The sequence below is a fragment of the Coturnix japonica genome, chromosome 21 (genome assembly GCF_054131305.1).
Source record: "Coturnix japonica strain WE chromosome 21, WE-NBRP24, whole genome shotgun sequence".
Taxonomy (NCBI): Eukaryota; Metazoa; Chordata; class Aves; order Galliformes; family Phasianidae; genus Coturnix; species Coturnix japonica.
In genome coordinates, this window is record NC_140683.1 from 3755001 (window position 1) to 3781255 (window position 26255).

The 26255-nt window shown below is 36.6% G+C and overlaps 1 protein-coding gene across 31 annotated transcripts in view; it reads left to right on the forward strand.

Annotated features, from left to right (window-relative positions):
* The window catches only part of DENND1A (DENN domain containing 1A), a 176974-nt gene that overhangs the window by 33854 nt on the left and 116865 nt on the right, over positions 1 to 26255 (forward strand). For 23 of the 31 annotated variants that reach the window (XR_014936214.1, XM_032448081.2, XM_032448087.2 and 20 more), the window contains exons 4-5: positions 10905 to 10954; positions 15507 to 15626. The exons of 3 other annotated variants lie outside the window; for them this stretch is intronic. Coding sequence is in view for 19 of the 28 variants with exons in the window: in XM_032448081.2 (XP_032303972.2) it covers positions 10905 to 10954; positions 15507 to 15626 (170 nt within the window). In the remaining 9 variants the exon portion in view is untranslated. The remainder of the gene's footprint in view (positions 1 to 10904; positions 10955 to 15506; positions 15627 to 26255) is intronic. 5 more of the 31 variants (XM_032448089.2, XM_085521072.1, XM_085521077.1 and 2 more) reach the window with 1 other exon arrangement.

Consider the following 26255-nt stretch of genomic DNA (forward strand, 5'->3'; position numbering starts at 1 on the left):
AGTTGAAGCCACTTTCTAAACACTTTCAGTTTTCTTTCATGTAAAATTTGAGTTGGTATCAAAGTTTAATAAACACAATTTGATTTTATCACAAATTATTCAATTGAGAACAAATATTACTGAATTCAATAGTCTGGCCTTTGTTATACAAGAGGTCAGACTAGATGATCATAATGGTCCCTTCTGGCCTTAAAAACCTCTGAATATATAAATAATTTAAAATCTGTCCTTCCAGCCCTTATTCGTTGAGGAAGCCATATTGAAATCCTTTGGGGACTACTCGTGTGAGTAAAGGTTGTGGGATCAGGCCTGAAGTGAGTAATCATTATCACCTATGTTTAAATTCATTGATAAAACTATAAAATATTCACATCGAGTAAAGATGAGAGCCTTTAAGTGGGAGATGCTTATGCAGTAATATTCTACTTGTTTAAACTAATCCTTATCAAAATGTTATAGAAATTTTTCTTTTTTCAGTCTCCTGCTATTCAATTATTTACTGATGCTGTAGATCAGTATAAAAACAAATTCAAAAATCAGTAACATGTAGGAAGTATCTTTGCTTTGTCAAAATAATAAAAAATTCCAGCAATGTGGTAGAGATAATGTATTAAAATTGTTGTCAAGTCATCTCAGTGTCTTTAATGGTCATTGCTGTTACGCTGATGTTTGTATGCAGAACAGTAGTGGCAAATAGGTTCTAGTGTTTGACTGGGACACTGATTGAAACAGGGTTAAACAAAATGCCAGCAGGTCAGTGGTGTGGTTCTGGTCAGATCACCTTGAATTCTTGCAGCCAGGTGCAGAGGCTATGAAAGATTTCTACAAGCTGCTCTTTCATTGTTTTTGTTGATTTCCAGGATTTCCTTGACTGAAAGGAGCAGATTTTCTCGACTGATTTTGACAGAAGTGGGACTTCCTAGAGTTTGGGCTGGATGGTGGGAGATGGAAATACAACTTTTTTCCTTTTTTTCCTCCCCAAACTAGAGAGTCTGTGTGATAATTTCTTTGAAGCAGGCGTGATGTTTTATGGGCTCCCTCATATGACACAGAACTGTAAGATCACTTTGTCTACCTATTTCTTTTCTGGAGACATAATTTTATATGCAAATGTGGTTTCCTAAAGAAGTCAGCTGATGATTTGTTACTTCAATAATGCTAAGTCTTCAGCTGTGGTCTTCTGCATGGTTTTCAGAACCCTATGCCTTGTATAGTTTAGAGTGTATTGGTAGGGTGCCCTACAGAATACACACGGTTACTGTGTGCAAGAATGCTAGCAGGTGTAAGAGTATTGCATTCAGAGTTAAATATCATAGGAAAAGAACAGAACGTGTCTTCTGGATGGTTCTTTTAATGTGTTCTTTTAATGCTTTACTATTAGCTGCAAAAGAGAACTGGTGTGTAAGAGTTTATAACTGGATCTTTGGGATTTTTACGTAACCTGATTTTCTGACAGTACATTTTCCCGTAGGTGCTGTTGTGAGGTTTGTATTGGCATATTTGCAGTGAATGTGAGCCTGAGAAATGGACGCTCCCAGGTTTTAAAACATGGCTGGCTGTTGCTTCCTTTGGGATAGTTCAGTTTTATTATGTTTCCTTACCTGCAGAGGGCAGGTAACACCTGCTAGCATAGCTGATAAGTAACTTCGTCAGCAACTGGCTTTAAAGCACTTAGAGAACTTAGTGCTCTTCTCTGCAGCAGTGAGCAGGATCCTGGTCATTTCAATCAGAAGACACTTGTGAGAAATTATATCAATTTTTTATATTTGATAACTCTGTGCTGTGCATGCCCATAGCATTTTTCTTGTATTCAGTTTTTTAAGTAACAATTCTACATGTGTTGTTTTATTTTCTTTTGAATAGAATAGAACTGTCTAGTTCTCAATAATTATGTATTTTGCTCAATGACTGGTTAGAATTCCTAATCTGTCGCTTACTTGATGTAGGATGTCACTAATGGAGAATTTGTGCTCGAGTTGATGATGAGTCTATGGAATGACTCACTGAATGCAGTCTAATATTACCTTTGGTAACTGGTGCAGGACAAAGTTGGACTCTAATGTTATTCTCTTATGCTTTTTAATACTTTGAATTTCTACGAACGATTTTGTCGGTGAAATCTCTTAATTTTGCAATGAGAGATCATAGAATTTCTGTCATGATGGAGATGAATAAAAAGTGATGTTGAGGTCCTTTGCAAAAAAGGCAAAGAAGTTGTTTGTGACAAATTCTTTGCTTCTTAACTGTAAAATTCTGCTGCTTCTATAAACTGTTTGCTTTCAACATCATGAATTTCTTCAGGCCCTTTTTCTTTAACAAGGGTCGGGAGTTGATTTTTAATAACACTTAAAATTCATGGAAGTAGTTTATTTATTTCCTTCAGTTGCTGTCGTTTTTGCTTTATTTGTTCATATCATCGCTGTGATTAATTTTTCCTTTTTGTTTCTTGTCTGTACCCGGATGCTGCAGAGGTGTCTGTAAAATCCTGCACCCAGCAAGAGGAGATTGAAATTTTAAAAAGTCAGAACTGTTCTTCCTACCCTGATGAATAAATGCCCTTATGGGGCTAAGCTACAATGCAGATCAGTAAAGGTGTAATGTGGTTACATGGGTGGAATTTGCTTTTAGTTTTCAGAGTGGCTTTGGAAAGCTAGCCCTTTGTCTTTTAATGTATTATGTTTGTGTGAATGAGTTCTTGTGCTTTGCAGTGTGTTCTTACCACAAAGATCACATCTAGCCAGTTCTTTTCATGGACGTGACTAAGAATCTAATTGATCACCGAGTCTGCATTTGATAACCAGAACACATTTTTCAGACAATCTGGTAGATACTTTTTAAAAGTCTTCACTTGCACATATATTTTGAGAAGGTTGGACAGTGAATGATGCAAGAATGACTGAAAAAAAATCACGATCTTGCCCATGTACGTAATCAGTACGTATTTGGTGAGCACACCTTGTTAACTACTCATTGCAGACCCTTATTGGTGCTTTTTGAATAATTTGTTTAAACTGTGCAGTACAGATTCCTTATTTTAGCACTGAGGCATACAAAGGCTTCTTTTAGCAGCCTTTAATTTTGTACTTATGTATGTGACATAGCCTGTGGCTGTGATCTCTACTGTGAATCTGCAGTTGTTTTGGGATGAAAGAAGAAGGCAGCTGGAAACTCAGTAGCTACATCTAGCTGTCTACCTAGAGAAGGCCTTGATTTCAAGTTTATCTAAACAAGCTCGACTAATCCCAACTATCTAGGGGGATCCACTGTCAAAACAAGCAGCATGGCCCTAAGGCAAACACAACCATACAGAAATGAAGGCTGGGACTTCCAATACTCCAATGACTGCATACTGGAGGCTTTTTTTTTTTTTTTTTTTTTTTTTTTTTTTCTTCCTGAAAGAGTAAGAGAGGTGGAATTTGCATAATGCCTTTTCATTGGAAACTTTTGGAAAGCTGACAGAGGTCCAGCTTATAGCTCTGCAGCCACAATACGGAGTCTATAGGAGAATCCTTGAATGACCTAACCATATTGAAAGAAAAAATGAAAGCATCCAAGTATAGCCAAGTGAGTGTGGAAAAGAGGGCTGCTGCATTGTCTAACATCTGCTCTACTTCTCGTTAGTTTTGTTCTTTGGTATTCTATGTGGACTTTGGAGAAACCTAAGACAGCCTAACACGAATCCTATAATCTTCCTTCTGAATATTTATGTAGTGTGCCAGCCTCTAAGCTGTCCTTTGCATCTTCCTACTTCCCCCTCATTTTCATGCTCTCAAATGAGGCCAACATTTCAAAAGCTAAATAAATGTTTGTGAATGTTTATAAAAGATTTGCATAAATTTCTCCTTGTTTGACAAAGATCACTTTTTTCTTATGCCAGTTCTGAAATTTTTTAAAGGTTTCGGTGCTTGTCTTGACAACAAAGTCCTGCCTTGGAGGACAATGATTGCTGATTAAGTGGGTATGTGGTAGCAGCTGAATAGAGCATTTGAGGCAATGTGTAAAAGAGCCAGTCATCTTAAGCCAGAATTATAATATTTAACAAATGTGAACCAATGGATATGCTTAACTCCATATCTTGATGCGAGATACCTGTGCAACTGAGTTGCAGTATGAGAAAAAGAATTATTTTTTCAAACTTAATTTTTCCTAAATGTTGAAAGGAAAATATTCCTCATCTTTAATTGCTAGACATTTACAGTCCTAGTTATCTGATATTGGCGTTTCTTATCTGTACCAATAGTTCAGTGTTTGAGCACATAATTGGCATTGATGTTAATGCTTGTTTATACACTTTTTCAGCTCTTCATGGTTTGGGTAGAACAGTGATTCTTATCACAACAGTTGTAGGTTTTCATTTTTCAACATAGCACATTAGCAAAAATCCACTTGTCTCAGAATAAAACTAAATCTCAGTTTATTTGGAGGGATTTTAAAGGCTTTTACTTAAGACCCGTCTTTGCAAAATTGCTTAAATATTTAGTTCAGCTTTACTTTCAGCTTTTTTCTACCAAAAACCAAGTAATAGTCATTTTTGTTCTTTTGTTCTATTAGTTGAGAGGTTGAAGTTGTCATTAAGGCAAAAACTAGAGCTACTTCTCTGACACAGTTTTTATCACATCTGCTAGGCCTGTGTCCCAGGAGAAGCTGTGCAGAGCGGTGAATTCAGCATAGGCCCATTATCTGCTGTTTTTGCGTATGTTGTAAAAGGAGTGAGACCTCAGGGAGGCTTGGAGCCTCCTCCCGTGTAATGTCCAAATCAGATTTGAAGGACTGGTGGCAGGAAAGCTTTGGCCTTGGGGTGTGAATTCTAAGAAACAGAGTCACAATTAGGTTTAAAAAATTCAGGGATTTTGAGCTTTATCGTGAAATGTTTTTAGTAATGCAATGAGAAAAATTTCCCATCTGTGCACATATTTTCTATGTTTAAAATATTTAAATAATAGCAGGCCTCACTATACTTTAGAAATGTTATTTATTTCTTGCAGTTAATCTTATGTTGATTGTGTCTGTGTGTGTTTGTTTTCTTTTGTTTTAAGCAGTGTTTTCCTGAGGTCAGTGAAACGATGCCATTTCATATTGAGTATCATTTCACTGACCTCCACAAGGGAAGAAGTCATTTTTGTAGGGAAAAAACCCTCCTCTAGCTCAAGCTTTGTAATTACTTAGAAAGAGCTGCTAGAATTGTGGGACACTAAGCAAACAGATGAACAGGTCCTGGATGGTTGTAGTGACATACAAAGAGCACTAAAAAAGTAGAGAGAAAACTAAGTTGAGACAATACAATTGTAAACGATGCACCTGTTTTCTTTTAAAGTGGAACAGCTTTCTAGAGAAGTGATTAAAATTGATTCCCGATATATTTTGCCAACTGTCAAAACTGCTGATGTTTAACACTACTCCAAGATGTAAAATGATATCATTAAAACCAATGCAAGAGGAAATTTGATGTGTTTTGCAAGCCAAGGTTTTCCTCTTTTAAGAATGTGTGCTGTCAGTTCTGGAAAAAAATAAATTCTTTAAAATGGAGAAAAATGGTTCTTTTATGTTTATTGTTCTTTGCTTTCTGTGATCTGATATCATGCAAAATCAGAGCTCTTTGTTGTGACGCAGTCTCTCCATGCAGGATACCTTACTTTAATTTAAGAATGAATTTTATAAAGCTGTTTGAATGCTTCTGAATGTTAAGTACATGATTACATGGCACGATTACATAATTGATGAGAATAATCTTTAATAATAACTTTAGGACAGTTTGATATAAGCCAACATTACTAATAAATGCAAATTAATGGCTAAACCTTCAGAAGATGAGATTTACTGATCCCTGATCGTTACTCATTGTTGTCTTTGTTAGCGGATGAATTTTTTTTGTTCTAGTATTACTTTCTTAGATTTATGTTCTTTCAATAAAATGCTGATGCAAGGCTACATTTTCCTGGTCATTGTAAGTAGCTGCTTTGTAAAGTGTTGTTTAAGGTAGTAGCAGCACTTGTTACTGAGGTGCTTCTTATTGACGTGCATAAAGATGTTTCCTTTCCTAGGAACACATATATGAAATTCTGACCAACTCTGCATGGCCAAAATAGAGTTTATGTTGTTGTGGGCTTTGTACGTTTCCTTTCAATGCTCTGTGCTTGGAGTTGTTGCTAGTTTTAAGTTGGTTATTTGGGTGCACTGACATCTGTTTGGAGTTCTTAATCCTGTTGTTCCATTGCAGTGGGTGATCTAAATAATTCTTAGCTTAGAATTATGCAAAGAGATGATTTAAATTTGAAAGCAGTTTACAATTTTGTGATAATAAGGTAGATTAAAGAAATATTCAAATTTAAGAATAGTTGAATAATGTTTTAGTTAATGTCTTAGCACTCCTATGCTGTATTAACATTTTTAATATTAACGTTAATCAAACATTAACATGTTCAAATTTGATTTTGTTTCTGAGCAGAAGTAATAAATACACAAAGCCTTTCAATGGTGAATTTCTCTTTGAGTACCTCATTTCACTTCACGGTAGCTTGCAGTTTCTAGAAGTAAGTTGCTTTGTTCTGTAACTATCAGCTAAAATAGCTCTCACAAAAGCATCTGCAGCTTAGGCCCAGGCAGAGCTCCATGTCCCCAATGAAGTCTGCTCGGTGCTTCCCCAGCCCCTCTGTACCCCTCCCTGCTCTCTACGCTCCTTCTTCCCTCCTCAGCCTGGTGAGGTGTTCCTGCAGCTTTTTGTGTGGTCCTACATACAAATAGGATGCATTTCACGCTGGTTTCATGGGTTCTGGTGGTATTTCTGACTGCAGCAGACAGACTGCTTGCATTTTCCACCCTTTCTGTCCAGCATTTTGCTTATGACAACCTCACTTCCTTTGATTGGAAGTCAAGAATATCAACTGGTGTTCATCTCTTTCATCACTGAGTCACGTCTTCTCCCCATGCCAAAGCCCATCTTATTTGCAGTGCTCCATTCTCTCACAATATTTGAATTTCTCTCCCATAAAAATGCACGTATTTTATGAAGTTGCTTTTTTTCTGTGACTTTCTGTCAGGTAAAGGTCCTGTCTGTGTTCTGGATGGTCTGTTCAACTTCAGCATGTTTTTTCTCTGGTTTCCAAAAAGGTTTTCCCAACACAGATTCCCCTGTTGTTTTTTGTGGTGTGTTGCTTTCTTTCTCTGATTTGCATTAATATTACAGTGTCTTGTTTTACTCATTTTTTCGGAGATCTTCCCTGCCTGTGTTTTCATTTTGTTTTGCTCCATCTTCTACTCAGACTTCCTGTTCCACTTAGGGCCACCTTGTTGCAGCAGCCATCTCTCAGGGAGGTGTTTGCCAGCCTGCTCTGCTGTGTCTCTGTTGGGTCCATCCACTGCTTGCACTGCAGTTACTTGTCAGCAGTGCTCCGTTGAACAAGAGCAGTAAATCAGGCCTGGGTGTATGAAGGGCTCTGAAGTTGTTCCATTGGCTTGAAAGTGGAAACGGTGGAAGGTTAAAAAGTAAGCCTTAAGTTACAACTTGTGTATTAAATTTGCAATTAAATATGCAAAATTCTTTTCAGCAATGTTGAGCTTTCTGCACCATTTCTCATCACTAGAGATAATTCAGGATGTAAGCCAAATGGTATTTAGCAGCCTTCTTTTCTGTGTGCTTTGGACGTGTATCTTGTGTGGAGTGTGAAGGGAGAAAGAAATCGTTGCAGAGACTGCCTTACCTCCATAAATTGCTGTGTGACACAAAAGGACTGAACACTCTCTTCCTGGCTCATTTATTTTGAAAACTTTGCTACTGAAACCAAACTTAATCAATGAGCTCTGTGTTGTCTCCGATAAGTTATGTACTGGCTTTATTGATTGGGAAGGATTTTAGAAAACCCATGTGGGGTTTATAATGTCAGCAGTGTTTTGATTATGAAAAGAGTTGGAACCTTGGGACATGGAACCAGGTGGTGTATGTCCTAAAGCCACTGGTGACACGGCTGGGCTGAATCCCTCAGGGGATGCAGTTCATGCCCTGCACTTTAACTGTGTTGGCTGCCTGCTACAGATGCACTTTTTGCTCATTAAAATGTTAAAAATCAAACTGCATGTAAGAAGATTTGTGAAAATATAAACTTGGGGATTGATCCAGAAAACTGGCATGTGATACCCTAGAGACGTGGGTTTCAGCTACTGGGTAATTTACACTTATCAGCTGTGTGTCCTGGATTGTATTGTTTTGTTTTCTTTTCAGATGTTTTGTTTTACAGGCATTTTGTAGGTTTTTCTTTGGAAAAAATAGGCATAAGGGAATAAAATAAGAAAAAAGTCTATAGATACTACCCTTATCTTTCATGTCGGGTAAAAACATAAAACGGATTATAAGATGCTGGCAGGGAGGAGTTCCAGGTTTTGTTTTATGGTGGATTTTTGTTTGTTTGTTCGGAGTCTTAAAGAGAGAATGATTTTTTTTCGAGGCTGTAAGTAACTGATCGCCTAAAGGTGTATTTTATGTAGGAATTGCTAAGCTTCAAAACTGAGCAATGCTTAATTGGAAAGAAAGAAAGAAAAAAAAAAAGGCATATTTATATTAACAAGCTTCCTACTTGAGCAAAAATAGGGTGGATCTCTAGTAACTGTATGTCTTACATGCAAAAGATCAGCATTTGTGCTAATTAGAGCCTAATTCTGTGTGTGATTTTTAATAGTTAAAATTTAGAACTAAGTCTGTGATTAACCTGCATTAGTCTCAATTTTTCGGTTGTAAGACAACACAGACAGGTTTTGGTATATAACAAGAGGCAGATTTTGTCCAAAAATGTAAAAACTATGTTAAAATATCATTGCAAAGTCTTTCTTTGACAGATAAGGCAGTGTATAGTGATATAAATTTGCCATATTTTCTCTTAAACACACTTTTTGTCTTTAGGAAGCTGTAAAAATTAAGAGAAGTGGAAAGAAAGTTTTGAGTAGTATGTTCTATTATCTTCCAGTAACACGATGCTGATGAGATGCGAACATGTTTTATCAAATGAGTATTTATACTGGCAGTTACAGTAAACAGTCAAATCTTTATCAAAATAATGGAGGGTGTTCTCTACTTTCGTATTACTGCTATTTGTTACCTTTTAACAATTGTATTTCAGAGTTCTGTGTAGCTGCTACATACAGTGAAGTCAATAAATAAGTCAGTAGTCACTTGACTCTCCTGCAATTACGATTTAAATTGTTTTACAGTTCTAATTTTTTTCTTTCTATTTTGTGCTTGGAGCTTGTGGCAGTGGGTAAAGGACAAGTGTGGATTAACATAAATTTGTCAAGGTGCAGTTTTTGTGCATAAGCAATTGGAGTTGTGCAGGAGACTGCCAGACCTTGTGGAAGTCAGTGAGACTGCGCAAGGATGAATCCAGTCACGTTAACGAGATCTTTACTACCAAGGCTTTTTATATGAAATTACATATTTCTGCAGACTTTACTCTGAAACCTGCACAGTTGCTTCACAAGTTTCCTCTGTTAAAACTGAAAGAAGGATTTTTTCATTGCTTTACATGCCATCCTTCAATAGATTCTTTCTTGTTCTTTAAAAACAGAAGGTTGTTAAATAATCTATCAATAAACTGTCAAAGTTTCCGTATCTGTTTCTGCCTGAAATCTTAAGAACTTGCTACATTTTTAGTTGTCAAGAAACCTCTGAAGAATAGTTCTGGAGTAGTTGAGCTTGAAACCATTGCTAAGAATGGGATATGCTTGTTTGAATTATGTAGGAGGAACATGTTCTTGCAAGGGAGTCAATATGCTTTCCGCTTCATTGAATAGGTTATTAGATTGATGTAGTTTATTTGTTGAATGATGGCATTGGTTTTAGAAACAAATGAAGTGAGAAGTGTCAATTTAGTTATTGGTGATAATTTATTACTATAGGCCAGAAAAGTGTTGAATTTATCAGGTTTGCCATCTAGTCAGGGTGATCTTGTAGCTGAAATCAGAAATATATTTGATGTTGCGGTTCCTGAGGTATTTCACTGTGAAGGACAGTGGACAATGAACTGACTGGTAGTAGGTCTGCAATCCGAGTTGACCTTTGAAATTTGAATATTATAGGAGGATACGGTGCAAACAGATCTCTTCTGCGTGTGAACACAATTATTTGGTATACGTACTTTTTTGCTTCTTTAATCAATATAATCATTTAAGGGTGTGCAGTGGAAGGTGATTTATTAAAATATTAATAATGTTTTCAGTTTTCACAGTCATGCATTTTTATTTGAGATCATACTTATATTTAAAATGTTTACGAGTTCTCTCTGTGTGGTGCTGTTTTGCAACATTTAGAAAATGGTTTGTAGTTTAAACAGTTTGTATTTATTTTAATACACGTTATTTTAATTGGTCTTGTAACACTTGCATTTGCTTTCTAATAGCAGTAGGCAGTGTTAAACATTCCTGCTAGGAGACCTATTGGCTTTATCTTTTGTTATTTATCTTGCTGATGTTGGGAAGTATTCTCTAATCCCCCAGACCTCTGTTCCTAGGTAACAGTCAAAAGCTGTGCCAGCAGAAGTGGTCCTGCCAGGCCAAACCCATGTGGGTTGGTGTTATTCACTATGATCCATATGGTCAGGGTAGAGACTGTCCCTAGAGAAGTGTTAACACTCAACAATCCAACCTCCTCCTACCCTTTGGAGAATTGCTGGATGGCTCCTGCTGCCTGCCCATGTGTGAATCTTGATTAATTTTTCATTTTTAATGAAGTTTGATCATGTTTATTATTTCACATGATTGACTGCCTGGTACTCCTTCCATGTAATTGATAAAGCCCATATTTCTTCATCTGTCTCATCTTTCTTCAGGGCAAAGTTGTGAAATGGTGTGATGTGGTTAATATTAGATTTATTGGTCCCGTTAGATGTATAAATTATCTCTTCTTTTTTTTCTCTCCACAGGAAGTTCTACAGACTTTGACCAAGTTTTGTTTCCCCTTCTATGTGGACAGGTAGGATTAGATTTTCAAACTTGACAAGAAAATGAGCTTCCCCAGTCAAACCACTGCAGAAAGTTAAAAACTTATTGCTTTTAATGTTCCGTGTGCTTGGCTGTGACTTAAAGCACCAAAGTGTCAATTCTAGTCTCAGAATCCCTTTGTCCTGGACATTTTATGGACATGGTCAGAAAAAAAAATGTTTTAGGTTTGAGCTGTGCAGTGACAGCCACAAAAGTGGGCTTTGTTTTATTTCTGTGTAACATTTGGATGTGAAAACACTTGGGTAGTAATAGTCAAATATGCATATTAATGTCAGTACTTCTTTACTCCTGAATTTTATTTCTCATTTGCCAAAATCTGGGAAGAATAATGAAGTGCTTCACATTTCAAGCCCTCGATCTTAGCTTGATTGCTGATGCCTTCCTTGTGACTTCTTAATTCCAGTTCTAGTCTTTTGTAAAAATTGCGGTCTAGTTTCTACTGAACAAGAGAAGAACTGTAGTTGGCTGAGAGTGTTTAATTCTTGTGATTTAGGAACTGTCAGAGATATTTTTGTTTTTTAGATGGTTAGTTTTGTTCTTACTGTGAGTTAGGTCTGATGATTTCATGGTGAGATCAAGCATTCAGATTTTGAAAGGGTGCACTGCAGTTTGTGCTGTGTAGCATCAGCACTTCATTGGTTAGAATCACATGTCTGAGGTCAGCCACGTGGTAATCTGGAGTTGGAGGAAGCTGAAAACTTGAACAGGTTGTGCAGGTGATAATGTTCTCTCAGCCCTCTGGGCAGTCCCTGCAGGTCAGGGTTGAGAGATGTTTGTGAGGTACTGCTGGCAACAGCTGACATTGGGAACACCTCTGCTGTACCTGATTTGTATATAAAAAGAGAATTTGAATATCCTGGACAGTCAGCAAGAGCTTCTTAACTAATGCTTGTTGGCTTGTGTGACCTCCGAAAGCCACAGATTCTCCTGGTAATTTGGAATCTCTTTGTGCTGATCTTTTCTCCTTGTTTAAGGGATGGAATTGATGAAGTAGGGGTATATATTTTTCTAACGTGCGTTTATAAGGTTACTCCCTTTATACTGTGGACACATTTATAGTTACAACGTATAGTTTTGTTGTACCTGGGGCTTCATTATTGTTTTCTCCTTCCCCCATCTATATAACATTTTTGAAAGGTAGAAACATTGAAAACCCATATAGGATGCACATGAGAACATAGTGAAAAGTAAGTCTCATTAAGTCTCATTTCTGGATTCAGCTTTTTGACTGGGCATCACAGACTGACATAGCAAAGTCAGCCTTTTTGAAAACTAAGAAGGGTTTGTAGCCCGCGGGGTATACCTAAAATTGAAATTGAAAGATGTCCTTAGTTGCACCTGAAAGAGATGTCTGCCACATCTCTTCTTGATATATAGATAAATAAGCGCACATGTTCACTTCTGAGTGCGTGCTTGCAAGTACATAATCACTTGCTATTGTCCTTCATGATGTAAATTTGCCTTAGGTTGGAACTGTGTGTGGGAACTAAGGAACTAACCTTCATGTTACAGCAACAGACTTCTGTCACTACAAACAAATTTAGTGGGACCATGGCAAGGAGAACAATACAGTCCATCTTAATTGAAAAGTTTTCTTCAGATTTCCAGGTTTACAACCAATTGAATACCCGTTCATAGAGACTTTATCTGGAACTTAGCAAGTGACAGATGTACAGTAATTGATCTCTTCCTGTTAACTGTTAATTACTAAGTATTTCTTCATGCACTTCTTATACAGCATTTGAAAGTTACTGAAAGTAGTGAGCAGGTAGCCCCATAATGAAATGATCACAGACAGTGCTCTAATGTTCTCCTCAATCTTCTCATTAAACTGTTTTCCTGCTCTAAGACAGAAAGAAATATTTTGTGTGCCCCGGTGGCGCAGTGGTAGGAATGCCGCCTTGCAACACTGGGGCCCGGGGTTCGAATCCCCCCTGTGGCGCAAGTGGTAGAAGTGCCGCTCTGCTACACAGAGGCTCAAATCCCGGGGGTTGGACTCGATGATCTCTAAGGTCCCTTCTACCCGCACGAGACTATTACTATTACTACTACTATTACTATATGTCTGAAATGTCCTTAGCAGCTGTGACTTATGGAGTTGACTTGTACTCTAGTGATTTTAACCCTCTCTGTATACCTCAAAAGTATGTAGGAGCAGGTCTACAATTACTGTAATTCTTACTTCTAAGTGATTTATTTTTTTTAATATATTTTTGTTCTTTCTAAACAAAAGAAGAAATAAACACCAAAACACTAAACATTTTTCAGGATAGGCATTCCAAATATTTACGTACTGTTTCCAGTTAAGTAGATGGCCTTGTTTCAAGCTGTGACAGTTTTAGGATGGGAATTTCTCTGTTAGGTTGAGATTTCAAAAACTCTTATTATAATAGTGAAGATACTAGGTTGTTGTTCTAATACCTTAGGAACATGGGTTGGAATTATTCTATTGGAAGAATACTCTGTAGGGCATTTCTTCAGCATTTCTGGAAAAAGACTCAATATGAATGAAGAGGTTCTGGTGGAAATGATCATTCATGCTTCACTACGATGAACAGAGACTACTTTTCCTTTCACCAACTCAGAGCCCAGAGTAGTGCGAGATCCTCCCACAAGGGCTTGCAAGAATACTTTGATTAGAGTGAGCATAAGGAAAGACATCTTTAGCCAGGATAGTGAATATGTTATTTTACACTATAAAGAACTAACAACTGAAAGTTGAACAAGGCATTTTAGGCATGTTTATTTTCTGTGAATTGCACAAATGCAAAAATCTTTAGGTTTGCTTGGAAGGAACTTACCAACTTGTTGCAATTGTGTGATAAACAAGTTCCTCCCTGCTGCTTGTGGAGCATGTTTTTTTTCTCCTGTTCCATAATTTTAATTGTCGGCTAGAATGCTTTTCTTGCACACACTCTGCTCTTGGCCTTGTTAAAATTAAGCATATAATCCCCTTCTAAAACACCATAGTAAAATCACCATAGTAACATTACATCCAAGCTTTACAGATAAAACTTAACACCAGTAAGGGATTTTTTGGTATACCCTACCAGCTCAGTACGGTTTATGGAAATGGCTGTTCTGTTGACAGTTAGAATTCTGTAGGATATTAGTGCTTATGCTGTCTAATTCTCAGGCTACTGAAATGCTCTTAAGTGTCTTTCTTTTTGTCCTTCTGTGAATATGGAGCACTTAGTGCTGGATGGATCCAACTTTTCTGTGTGAAAGTCTTCTTTATTTTCTTTATGTATTTGCTTGTTTTTAGGGCTCATTACTGTGATAGTTAAATGGTCTAAATTTTTGTTCTTTTTTTTTTGTTTTTTTTTGGTTATTGAGTTGTAAAGATGCACATGTAAATTCTATTAATAGTTCTCAGTTCTCACTGAAAAGACAACCTGAAATACGTGTTAATTTTGTATCATTATGAGATATCAAATTGAAAACCTAAGAAGTCCACTAATAATTTTACTAGTTACAGCTTTTTCTCTGAAAGTCAGCATTTGTGCTAAGTAGCTAACTTACATCTCTACAGTATGGCTGCATCACAATGAAGTGGCAGAATTGGCTTGGTTTATGTGGAATTTGCAATCACTGCACATGAGAGTTTGATTAACTTTAGATAGATGTGGTAAGTCTTATTTATTAACAGAGTGAAAGACATATATAACATTCAATTGTATTGTGCTTTAAATGTAAAGCATATTTTTTTGGTGTGACGATTTTGAGCATCACTTACCTGAATTTTCCAATTCAGACGTATTTTGCTACAGTGATATTTCCCACTGGGGTCTGAATGGCAGCCAATATCCATGGAAGTTATTAGCTCATTTGTGCTGCTCTTGAAGAGTCATTAAGATCCTACAGATGAGGCAAATGACTTGAAAAATTGTATTAAAGTCTTGAAAAATTATGTCTGCAGTCCTAGCTGGCAGTATGCTTTTGATCCCAGTTATCTTTTCCTTCTTTGCACATTAGTGTGTTCTTTCCTTTAACTGACTGAATAGCTGCTAGAGTAAAGGAGAGTCATCCGGCATGGACAGTTGCTGGATGCTGAGGAATGGTCTATCTGGCATACTTACAAAATTGGTAGATAGATATAAAACTTCAGCAAGTCAATATCCAAGTGTCAAATAAGCTCAGCATGTTATTTATGAAAGATTGTCTTGCTCTTAGATTAAGCCAATTTTGAAATGAAGAGTAATATTTTGCCTGCATGACAGAGCATGGGTTTTGTTGGTACTGTATGTACTGCTTTGAAAATAGCTTATAGTTGTTTTCATTTTCATTTAAAGATAAATGCATAGTATCATCCCACACTAAAGCCAATTGCATGTTTATGTTTCTAGAGGTAATGTATTTTCTGACTTAATTTCTTGGTGGGAAAAATAACAACATAAAAACCCCCTGAAAAAACTTTCTAGTAAAAGAGAAAATGCTACAGGACTTGCATACCTAGATTAGATACCCTTGACTTGAAGTTAGCTCAGCATTAAGTTTTTCCTTTTTATTCTCTTTATTTTCAGCCATGCAGTTAGCCAAGTTGGACAGAACTTTACATTTGTCCTTACAGACATTGACAGCAAACAGAGGTTTGGGTTCTGTCGCTTATCTTCTGGGGCCAAAAGCTGCTTCTGTATCTTGAGGTAAGTCTGTGGTTTAGTTTTCGGCAGACAGGGAAGCAGTGTTTGACTTTGCATTGTTACATTGCACTTACAGTTTCCAGCTGTTCAAAATTATGTTCCTATCTGGTTCTTGAAGTCACTTCTCTTCTGCAGAAGCGCTGCAAGATATGTTGCACTTGGAGTTCTACTGTAGATAACTGTATTTGTTTGTAGTCAATTTTCTTGAATTAACCATTTGGAGGAAAAAAAAAATCAATGTTTCTTTGCAGTAATTTGTTATGACATTGCATAATGGCAGATGTTATCTTTCACTGTCAGAACTGATCTTGTTAAGACATTTTGTGGATATCTGTATATGCAAGTTTTATTAATGATGCATTTGCTGGTAGCTGAGGAAATATCTTCAGAGCTGATGCTGTCCACATTCTGAAAGTTTGTGTGTATCAGCTTTATGTTGTCATGTTGAGGGTTCTGTAGTGTTTGCCATGTAGAGCTGGATGACTGAAGGTGGGAACAATGCATTTAGAGCAAGAAGTTCCAGCCAAGTATTTATGATGCCTCCTGAGGACATGTTGAAATAGTCTGTGAATTTTATTTACATTTTCTGCAGGAATTGATGCAGGTACAATCAGGCTTCATATCTACCCATATGTTAGTTCCAGTACAAAATTCAATGGAAATAAATATTTCTATATGCTACCCTACCTTTGTTTTTATTTGTCTATTTTTGAAATAAGTTTATTGATTTGTCTTCTGATTTTTCATGTTCACGAGAAATTGAATGTTTGGTGCACTGACCTACACAAAGAGAGTTGAGATTTTAGCAAGGTGGGTGTCGAAACAATCACAAAGGAGGGTCCTGTTCTCAGTGATTGCCAACATCTGTCTCAGTTGTTTCTGGTTTGTTCTTTGCTTGGGAGAATCCGGTGTAAGAACAAAAAGAACTTGTCCTTGGCGTACAAATACTGCCCATTGCAATGGCAGATTGGGACCTTCTTGCATGTGTGTTTTTGAATGTGATGATGCCTCTGGAGTATTTTGTGAACACTGTTGCAAAATATAAGTGAAACTGTCAAGTGCAAGGACACTTCTGCCTTAACTGAGTTACATCCTGCAGTGCCATGAAATAGATTTTGATTGTTGTGTGTAATTTAACATGAGTACATTTGTGCAATTTGTGTTGGCACCTGACTTGTAAAGATATCGACTGTTTGCTGTCCTGTACTTCAGCATTACACTGGCATCAGTGATCTGTTAAATACACGTTCATTGATAAAGTCTAACATTTGGACAAAATAGTATGAAGTCTATCAAAGTTACTAATTACCTATGTGGGAGGAAGGATGACAGGTGCTTTGTCAGTAGCTTCTTTCATTCCATCCTTTCTTTAGTATTTTCAGCTATTAACAGCTTTGGCAAATAGCAATCCTGCAATGTGAACCACATATCGAAGGCAGAGGTGTTTCCCTAGATCCCCTATGTAGACAGGAAGCTGATTTCCTTGTGTTGGGAGTGTCTTGTTACATAAAGTAACTTTTCTTGATTAATGATAAATTAAAGGGGAGACACAGTTTAAGAAATGAGTCTAAACAATTACTGTGAGTCCGATCTTGATTTCTCCTGGATAAGAGTTCTTTGCTGTCAGCTCCCTTATGTTGAGTGAATGCCAAGAAGAAATGGAGGAGCTATGTTATAGCTAAATGCCTTCTGCTTCAACTCATAACTAAAGTAAAAAAAGAAAATACTAAGAACTCAACCAACTAAAAGAAACAACCGTACCAATGCAGGAGCAGCAGTAGGTGAATTGCGTTTCAGCTTCGTTCCTGTTGTCTCACTCTTCTGTGGACTAATGAGAGAATGGAAGATTGTGATTAATGCAAATGAATGTAAGTTTTGGAGGATAATGAAGAATATAAATAAGCATCACCCTGGTTTACTTCCTCTGTTCCTAGAACTGCAGCAGCCATTGATAATGTGAATCTTCTTGGTGTCCTTCATAAATGAAATTAGAATTAACTAGGATATACAGTTCTAATAATTTAGTTCTATTAGTAGAGTTAATTTAATTCATAAGAGATGCTGCTATAAATGGGTGCATCAAGATATGCTGAAGCAAGTGAGAACTTTATGAAAAAAACACGTAAAGATGAAAATAATGCTTCTTCATATGTTTTTCTTTTCTTTAAGTTATAGGTTGTTTAAAACATGGGAGTGCGTGTGGTTCTCCACCCTGTTTTTTTTTCTGTCAACCAACTGATTGCATTTGCACCTGCACCATCTAACTCTAGACAGACTGTTTGTATTAGGAGCAGTTGTGCACTCCGAACACTAAGCCCAGCAAATTAATTCAGTCTTCACCAAGAGTCTTCACAACTTTTTTGACTCCTCTACTTGAAGCTTCCCTACCTGCTTCAGCACTTTTGGACTAGACTGCTTAATTTTTTTGTTTCAAAACTGTTTCTTAGTTAAAAGTATTGCATTGCCTCAGTGCACTTTGTTGGAGATTGCTGGCAGCGTTCTGTTACAATTGTACATGCTGTGTCTCTGGTAGATACTCAGTGGAAAACTGGATGGCTGCAAGCTTCAGGTATTCCCTGCTGTGCTCAGTGACAATATATGAATTAAGCAATATTGTTTGTTATTGGAGTTAATATTCACGTTTATCAGTGAAAGGTTTGGTGAGTCTGGCCATGGTAAAAGGGTTTGGAGGTGGAAAATTGCAAATGTTTTTGTTTATCATAGAAGAGGAATGGAAAAAGGAAATTATTTTCATTCAGTTTGTGCTTTGAAAAAATGTCAGCAGAATTCTGGAAACAGTTGAAAGCTGTGACAGCTCTCAGAATGCCGTAATTCATAGCCTGGACCTTGAGATGTGAAGTGATCCAGAGACTTTTCACGTGCACGCAAAGCACAGTAAGGCACTTCTAGGACTTCAATAGCAGTAATGTTATCAGCATGGATGTTGCTCCTGTGGCCAGCAGGAAGGCAATTCAGTTTTACAGTGTAAGTCTTTTGGCTATTTCAATCAGCGCTGTTTAATAATCTCCTTTCAAGGTAGCTTTCATAACTGCTGCAAGAAATGGCAACATATTTTTCCCTAATATTCATGTATTTCTGTAATCTCTTTTGTTCCTGCTATGGATATCAACATACAGATTTCTGGGAATCTCTTGTTGGTAAGTTGAGATAAAACTGCATTGTCTGGGTGTTCTGGGTTTTCCTTTGATGTAGAACCACTGACTGTCTCATGTCCATTTTCCTTTTTATTTCTTTTTCTTTTTTTTTTTCTTTTGTCTTTTTCCCTCTTGATTTTTGGCTAAAACCAGCTGCAGTGATCTAATACAGCCTGAATGGCTGAGTTGCACAGCTCTCTGTATGAGTGTTACTTTCTGCATTTCAGACAGCAGAGGGCGAACAAAAGCGCAGAACAATTGTCACAGATGGTCTGGTGGGTGTTCTGAGGCTCTAAAAAGTGAAGTGAATTAAAAAAAGCCCAGAAGCTCATCCACCACACATCAAAATCTCCTGGTTAAACTGGTATTTTGTATTGCCTTTTTCAGTGCAATGCATTAGAAAACTTTAAGATGTGCTTTTTAATATTTTTCCTTTCCAAATGATGAATGTGCAGTATGTCGAGAGCTGGTGTTGAAGCTGTGAAATTCTGAGTTATAATCCAGTGATCTTAATATCATAAGAAGATTTCATTACCTAAAGATTTCTTCTTTTTAAGATGTCTTTTAAGGACTTCAGGATTTTGGTTCAAATAAATCCTTGTGGATATTCATTAAGATGCTGAAACTTTTTGTTTGTTTGTGTGGGTTTTGCTGCTGTTGTTTTGGTTTTGTGTGTTTTTTCTTTGATTTGTTTCTATGGATCTGCTTTAGTATAACTTAGCATTGGGTTTGTAATGGGCTTTTGAGGGTGAATGGTATAAATAGCTCTAAATTCAATGAAGAGTTGTAGCATTCTATTAAAAAAAAAAAAAAAAGGCATAGAGAAAGTCCTATACTCTGCTTCTCCTACAGTTCTGAGGCATCGTTTTAACACCATTATCAGGCATGTCCCACACTTCTGTTCTGGAATGGATATGCTCTGGTTTCTCATATTTTTTTAAGTTTGTTTATGTGTAGATGAAATGCTCTTTCATAGGGTGAAAAAGTTTCATTAACCTCAATGGTGTCAAAGGCATAAACAATTTGTTCTTGAAAGAAAATAATTTAATGTAATTGCATAATTTTCTGCTTTCTTGTACTCTTTAAGTATATGGATACCTTCTGATTCTTAAGAATTTGCATGTTGACACTTAGTTTTAATTTCATCATTGCTTTTAGTCTCCTTGCTAGTTGGTCTCCTGAAATTTCCAGCAGTCCTCTCTGTGCAGAGTTCTCCTGAAGCCACCTTGTTGGCTGTGTTGTAGGTGCTGCTGCTCAGCGGGCTTTGTGCCTTCAGCTAACTTCTGTACCTAGAAGTCAAGCTGCATGGACACTGATGGATTCAAATGTTGTTTCGGTGGGAAAAATATGGAAAACAACTTGTACTGGTGTCAGTAAGTGTACCAAAAGTAGTGCTGTAGTTTATAGCACTGTCTGGTTTCTTGAAGATTAGGTTGAGGAACTCTTTTGGTTATGGTCTGCTTCAGAAGTGGGCAGAGTGAAAGCCTCACAGCTGAAGTTACTACAAGCATGTTAATTCTAATATTTAAACTGTTTTTTATAGTATTTTGAATGTTCTGAAGATGTGTGAAGATAATGTATTATAAAGCTGTGAAGCTGCTGCTAAGCATATGAAGCTTAAATTCTCGAGAGACATTGAATGGAATTGAATTTTTTTTTTTTTTTTCTTTTTTCCCTGAGAAAGGTATTAATTAAAGTACGTATAAATCTGCAGCTGAAATTTTTTGAATATGTTGTAGAGTCTGGAGCTCCTGACAGTTCTGTTCTTCCATGCACATTTGAAGGAAGAAAAGGTTCTGTTTTAAGAATACATGAAATGTGGATAAGTCAGACTTCTTCTACCCTTCCTGCAGGATGTTTATGAAACCAAAAACTTTGTAGTTTTCAAAAGATTTTTTTTTTTTTTTTTTTTTTTTTTTTTTACCTTTTGTCATCTGAAATATCTCCAGAACTCAATGTGAGGACCCAGCTGCTGATGTGAGAGAAGTTGTTCAGGATATAGAGAAAAGGTTCATTTATTTCTTCAGATTCAATTCTTTATGTTCTGATTGTTTAATCCTTAAAACAAGAGAGAGGTGTTATTTTGCATTAAAAGTAGTAACATGAAAAAATAAGTGAAAAATACCTTGAAATAAAAAGGTGTTTTTAAAACCAACACCAGTAACCTCCCTCAAAACTTCTATAGTACAAAATAACAGTCAGAATAAACTTGGTTTTTACCTATTTGAAGAACTTTATCAGACTGTCAAAACAGTACTAAGTTGTTAATCCAGATTGGATTACTGCTATGGTACAGTACCAAAATCTGTAAACTTTTGTACATTACTGATTAGGTTTAAATATATCTTCTGGATGTCATGGAAGCATTGTGGTTTGTTCATTCTTAGACTGTGAAGCCATACAGAACATCCGCTATAGTTCTCCACTTCCACAGCAGTTAAACTCAGAGCTCTGGCAGCTCTATGCAGGTTGCTGTGTTAACTGCCATTTCTACATGAATATTATTTTGGTCAGTTTAATCCCATATTTAATTTGAATTGTTTCTTTGCTTCAGGTAACATGAAAGCAGATCTGGAAGGTGGTAGGTAAATGCTGCCAGGCCATGCAGAATCAGTTCTCCCTCAGACGGTGCCTGCCTATGTTTTTGTCTTCCTATCAGAAAGGGTTGCAGTAATAATAATGAAACATTCTGAGAGGGGAACATGGTCACTGATACATGGATGAGATGATAATAATTACTGCTTTGATGCCACCAGGGAGGTGTGTGCTGCTGGGGGGGCTGTGCTGGCCCAGAGGCCTGGAGGCTTGTGTGTACTGAATGTCAACTGATGGAACTGGAGTGAGTAGGAATTCTCTCAGGTGCTATTAACTCTTGACAGGTACCTCGTGTACCTTGTTTTTGTTTTTTTGAAGTAACTAGTAGAATTTCTATTTTATCTGTTAAATGGTTAGCTATAGAACCAACCTACTTCTAATTGCTGGAAGGGGCACTAATAACTAAAGCTTGTGGCTTTTATATTACTTCACGTTCTGTTAAAGTTAATTAAAAAAAAAGAAAACTTATAAATAGATTTCCCTTGGTTCATCAACTTACTGGCCAGTTACTGGCATAAGAAGGTGTTATACCCATGTGGAACTCAGATTTGAAGTTTTCAGTGGGTATTCAGCTTTTGTACCAAAATGAAAATCGTTCTTCTGAAGTGAAATGCAGAAACGTTGGTGTGGAAATCCCTTTCAGCCAAAATAGTTAAGCTCTGCACCACCCTTTTTCTAAGATAAAAAGAAATGGATCTATAATAGTTTGTGGCAGATGGCAGAAAATGTAACTAACTGAATGTGATTCTGTATGGAGTTATTTGAGGTTTTTGGTGCAATTTGTTGTGAGTTCCTCTCCTCCCCCCTTCCCTTTCCTTTGATTGCGGTCTTTGTCCATTTATTCTTAGGATAGAATAAGATTTCTGAGCAGGGGCCTCTCTTGTGGTGCAAAGTGAGAATTGTTTTTAATTGAGCAGAAACATGTGGAAGGATCAGGAATATCTCAAGGGATTACAGAAAAATTCCAAATTTGTACTACTTACAGCTTGTGTTTAGAGCAGGGTCTGCTGGGAATAAATGTTAGTTAGTGTGACCTGTGACCTTAAAAACTGTTGACATGGATTTCAGCCAGAAACTAGCCACAGAACTCCTTTGTTAAGCTCATTCATAGCTCCTTGAAAACTCTAGTCAGTGAAAGTTGCCAGCTCAAATCTAAGGAAAGCAGGAAAGCAGAGCCTTTTTTTCCTTCAAGCCCCCTCCCCCCATCCCCCCCTCTTTTTTTTTTTTTTTTTCTTCCCATGCTTTGGAAACAGTGGACGCCCCTTAACCAGCAAGACTTCTTTAATAGGACTGCATCACCTAAACTTGATTGGAATTGACAGCTTCCTGGCTCAGGCTTGCCAACTGGCAGGGCACTGATGCATAGGGGACAAACAGCTTTAAGGGCCCATATACCACTGTTTGTGTATGTGCCTCCAAAATGTAACACACTTCTGTTGTGATACCTTCTAATCTAAAGAAAAAATATCCCAAATCCATTACACTACTTCTATTTTCATATCTTTTGATTATCTTGGGGAAAGAAATTGAAAGAACAAATAAACATATATTTATAAATATATACATATATATTTAATTATGACAGAATTGTTCCGTTGTTTTCTAGAATTTTCTCTCTGCACTGACCAGACCAACAGAAATTTATGTTTGAGGGGGAAAAAAAAAAAAGTAAGAAAAGACACTTGGATTTTTATAATTCTGACTGTGCTTTATGTTTTCATTTTTCTTTTTTGTACTTAAAAAATCTGATTAGCTCCCTATAAAATGTTGAGTTTACAAGTTCTCTGCCCTATCTACTTGCTTATTTACAAATCTTTCCACTTTGGTGGATTTTGTGCATCCTGACGTGATTTCATGGTGTGATTCTTCATGTGGTCTTCTGTGTGACTCCTCGCTTGGCTTCAATTATATTTTTGAAGCAGAATGTACCTTCATGTAATATGTTGCTATTATTCTCATCATTAGGCATAGATAGGTACAAAAAGGATACAGGAGGGAGAATACAAATTTTATATAAATACAAATTGTAAGTCGAATAGAAGTATGCAAAAAGCATTATCCTTGTGAAGCAGATAGCTGGTAAACTGGGATTAGAAGTACTTAATTGATTTACAAGACTTTATGCTTCTTCTCTTCTGCAGGGTAAAATCATGTTGGTTCAATACTCTTTGAACAACCCACAATGTGTAACCGCCCAAATATTACAGTTTTGGTTGAAGTATTTCGTAAAGGCTTGATTTTATGAAAGGGCAACTTCATGAGGCTGATTGTCTCTTAGAATAGCTTTCATGGAGTTTCTTTTTGTTTTTTAAGGAAAAAAAAGATAAAAATGTGAATCAACCTAATTTCTTGCAAGGACGGGGCTGCATAAACCATTAATAGTTGTTTTCTAGGGATGACAAAGTGGGGTAGTGAAAGAAATCATAAAGTGCTTCCCCCTTGCATACCTCCTTTTCTACTGAAGGTATCAGACCCTGCTCCCTCTCCCCAGTATGCACCATCTTTGAATTCTTGTTCTGTTGCCACAGATTTGTAATCTAGTTACGTTTTCTTGGGCATTGGTTTCAAAAGTGTACATTGCTGTCACTTGTTTTCCTGTTTTTCTTCTTGTCACCACTGTATGTATAGAGAATACAGCCTGTATTTTGAATTAATTGGAAAATGGGGAAGGGAGTTTGCATGGAGAGCAACATGGCACCGGGACTGCCAGGATCAGTTCTATTTCCAGAAGTCTTGTGACTGTATTTAATTTAGTGTAGTTTTTGTTTAGTTTAGTGTATTTTGACCCATGTTAAACTTTTTAAGGGGAAAAGTCACAGTCCTCAGCAATCACAATACTATCTGTCTACTGAAGAAGTACTGTGCAACTGCAGAAATGAGTTGTTAACTGTTTAGAGCCAGAGGAAGTATTTATTTTGTTCATTTCAAAGCTGTAATTACAATGCTCGGGCTGCAAGCAGTGACTATAGATATTTTTTAATTTTACTTAACCTCACTTCTTTCTCTCCCCTATTTTGTTGTTAAGATTTCTGTGTGGACATAGAAAAAACTGTTTCTCTATCACTATATAAATAAGAAAAAAAAAAGGCCAGTCTCATAAGGATTGAGTATAGTTATATATTAAAGAAAATGATAATACAGAAAATCAATGTTATGCTTCCATATCTGTCTGTACAATACTTCTAAGCCTTCCAAAAACATGTTTGGTAATGGCTGGAAATGATACAAAACACTTTTTGGACAGTCTATTTGGTCTTTGTTCTGTATCGACCCTGGAATCCCTGTACTTCTTAAAATGCTTCAGAGATGAAAGCAAATAGCAAACTGATTCTATTACACATTGGCAGAGGCCACAAAAAGTACATGTATAAGTCATGAGAAATTGGATCCCTCTGATTCAACAGTACAAGAAAATTGTACTTAATAAAAATGTTGTTATTGAGCCTCTGTCTGCCTTCTTCATGGGTTTTTTTATTTTTTCTTTTTCTTTTTCTTTTTTAAATTCCCTTTTAGCTGTGAATTCAACACATCCATTAATGTGAGGGTTGAAGATTCTTTCTCAGTTTCTTTGCATGGACCTTATAGAGAAAAAGGCGAGCAAGACTTGCTCAAGTCCCACCTTTCTTCACAGAAATTACAGGCTAGAACTGTAGGAAAACAGTTAGACTTCCTCTTCTGTGTTTGAGAGGAAATTGATCTAAAGTGGCTTAAAAAATGTGAGAATTCCATGAATGTGGTGTGCAGGGTTGCAAAGGGTCTCCAGTTGTTGCAGGCATTTTGCTTTAACTTGACGTGTTTATAAAACAGTTTACATCTTAAAAGTTCAGGGTTTTTACCCCCACTGATTTGCTTAAGCAAACAGTGGCTTTTATTTTCAGTTACTTGTCAGAATATGTACGGAAATGTGATGAACCTAGTAGAAAGAGAGCTTGACATCAATTAAATTCAGCTATCTGCTTTGTGTTTCTTTTCTGATATGGTTTTCAGTACAGTTTTCTAAACTTCCTGTATTTTTTTTCTCATTTTCCTTACCAATCTTAGAGGATAGAGATGAGCTATTTTAAAATATAGCAAGAAAGGAGGAAAAACATTTGTCATTATATCTGCTTATTTGTTTTTGTTTTCATCCCTGCTGTATCACAGACTGTTTCTCAGGTCTGAATGGCAGCCCTCATGGTTGCCTTAATATCTTTTCTTATTCTGGTATCTTTAAAAACCTTCTGGAAGTGTTTCTAGAATTATTTTAGCTTTCAAAAATGGTGATACTTGCAATGCTGAACAAACTGTGCTTACTAAAATAGTCTTAAACAAGGAAAAGCATTTAATAATTCTTTTTTTTTTTTTTTTCTGTCCCATTGCTAAAAATCTTCAACAGGAGTTTATAATAGCTCTTCTTGGTCCTCTTACTGTTGTTATTCTTAATACTTACTCAAAATTAATATCATGGGGGTGTGTATTTCACAGGAATGTGCCAGCTTCTATGTGCGTGGTATATAAATATTTTTGTATATAGGCATTTCCTAAAGAGCGGTGTCACAAACTAAGGGAAGATTTAGAGAACCCTGTTGATTCTACATGTGGATTGCATTTTCTTTTTTATTAATGTGTGAAGTGTGTGCAGTATTGCCTCTTATTTATTTTCCTTGAATTTGCAAGCAGCGTCACAATAATAGCTGTAGAAATGCATTCTGTTGTTCTGAGTTTTAAGACCACTGTTGAAAGGAGTTGATTCAACTGAAGTCTTAAATAATAATTTCTTATTTTCAGCTAGATGTACTTGGTAAATAACAAGTCAAGAGGGAATTTATAAAGTGTCACTCAGTGAAAAGCTTTTGAGTTTTCGTTATGGTGTCAGTAGATCTGTTAAAAGCTTTGCTGGCTG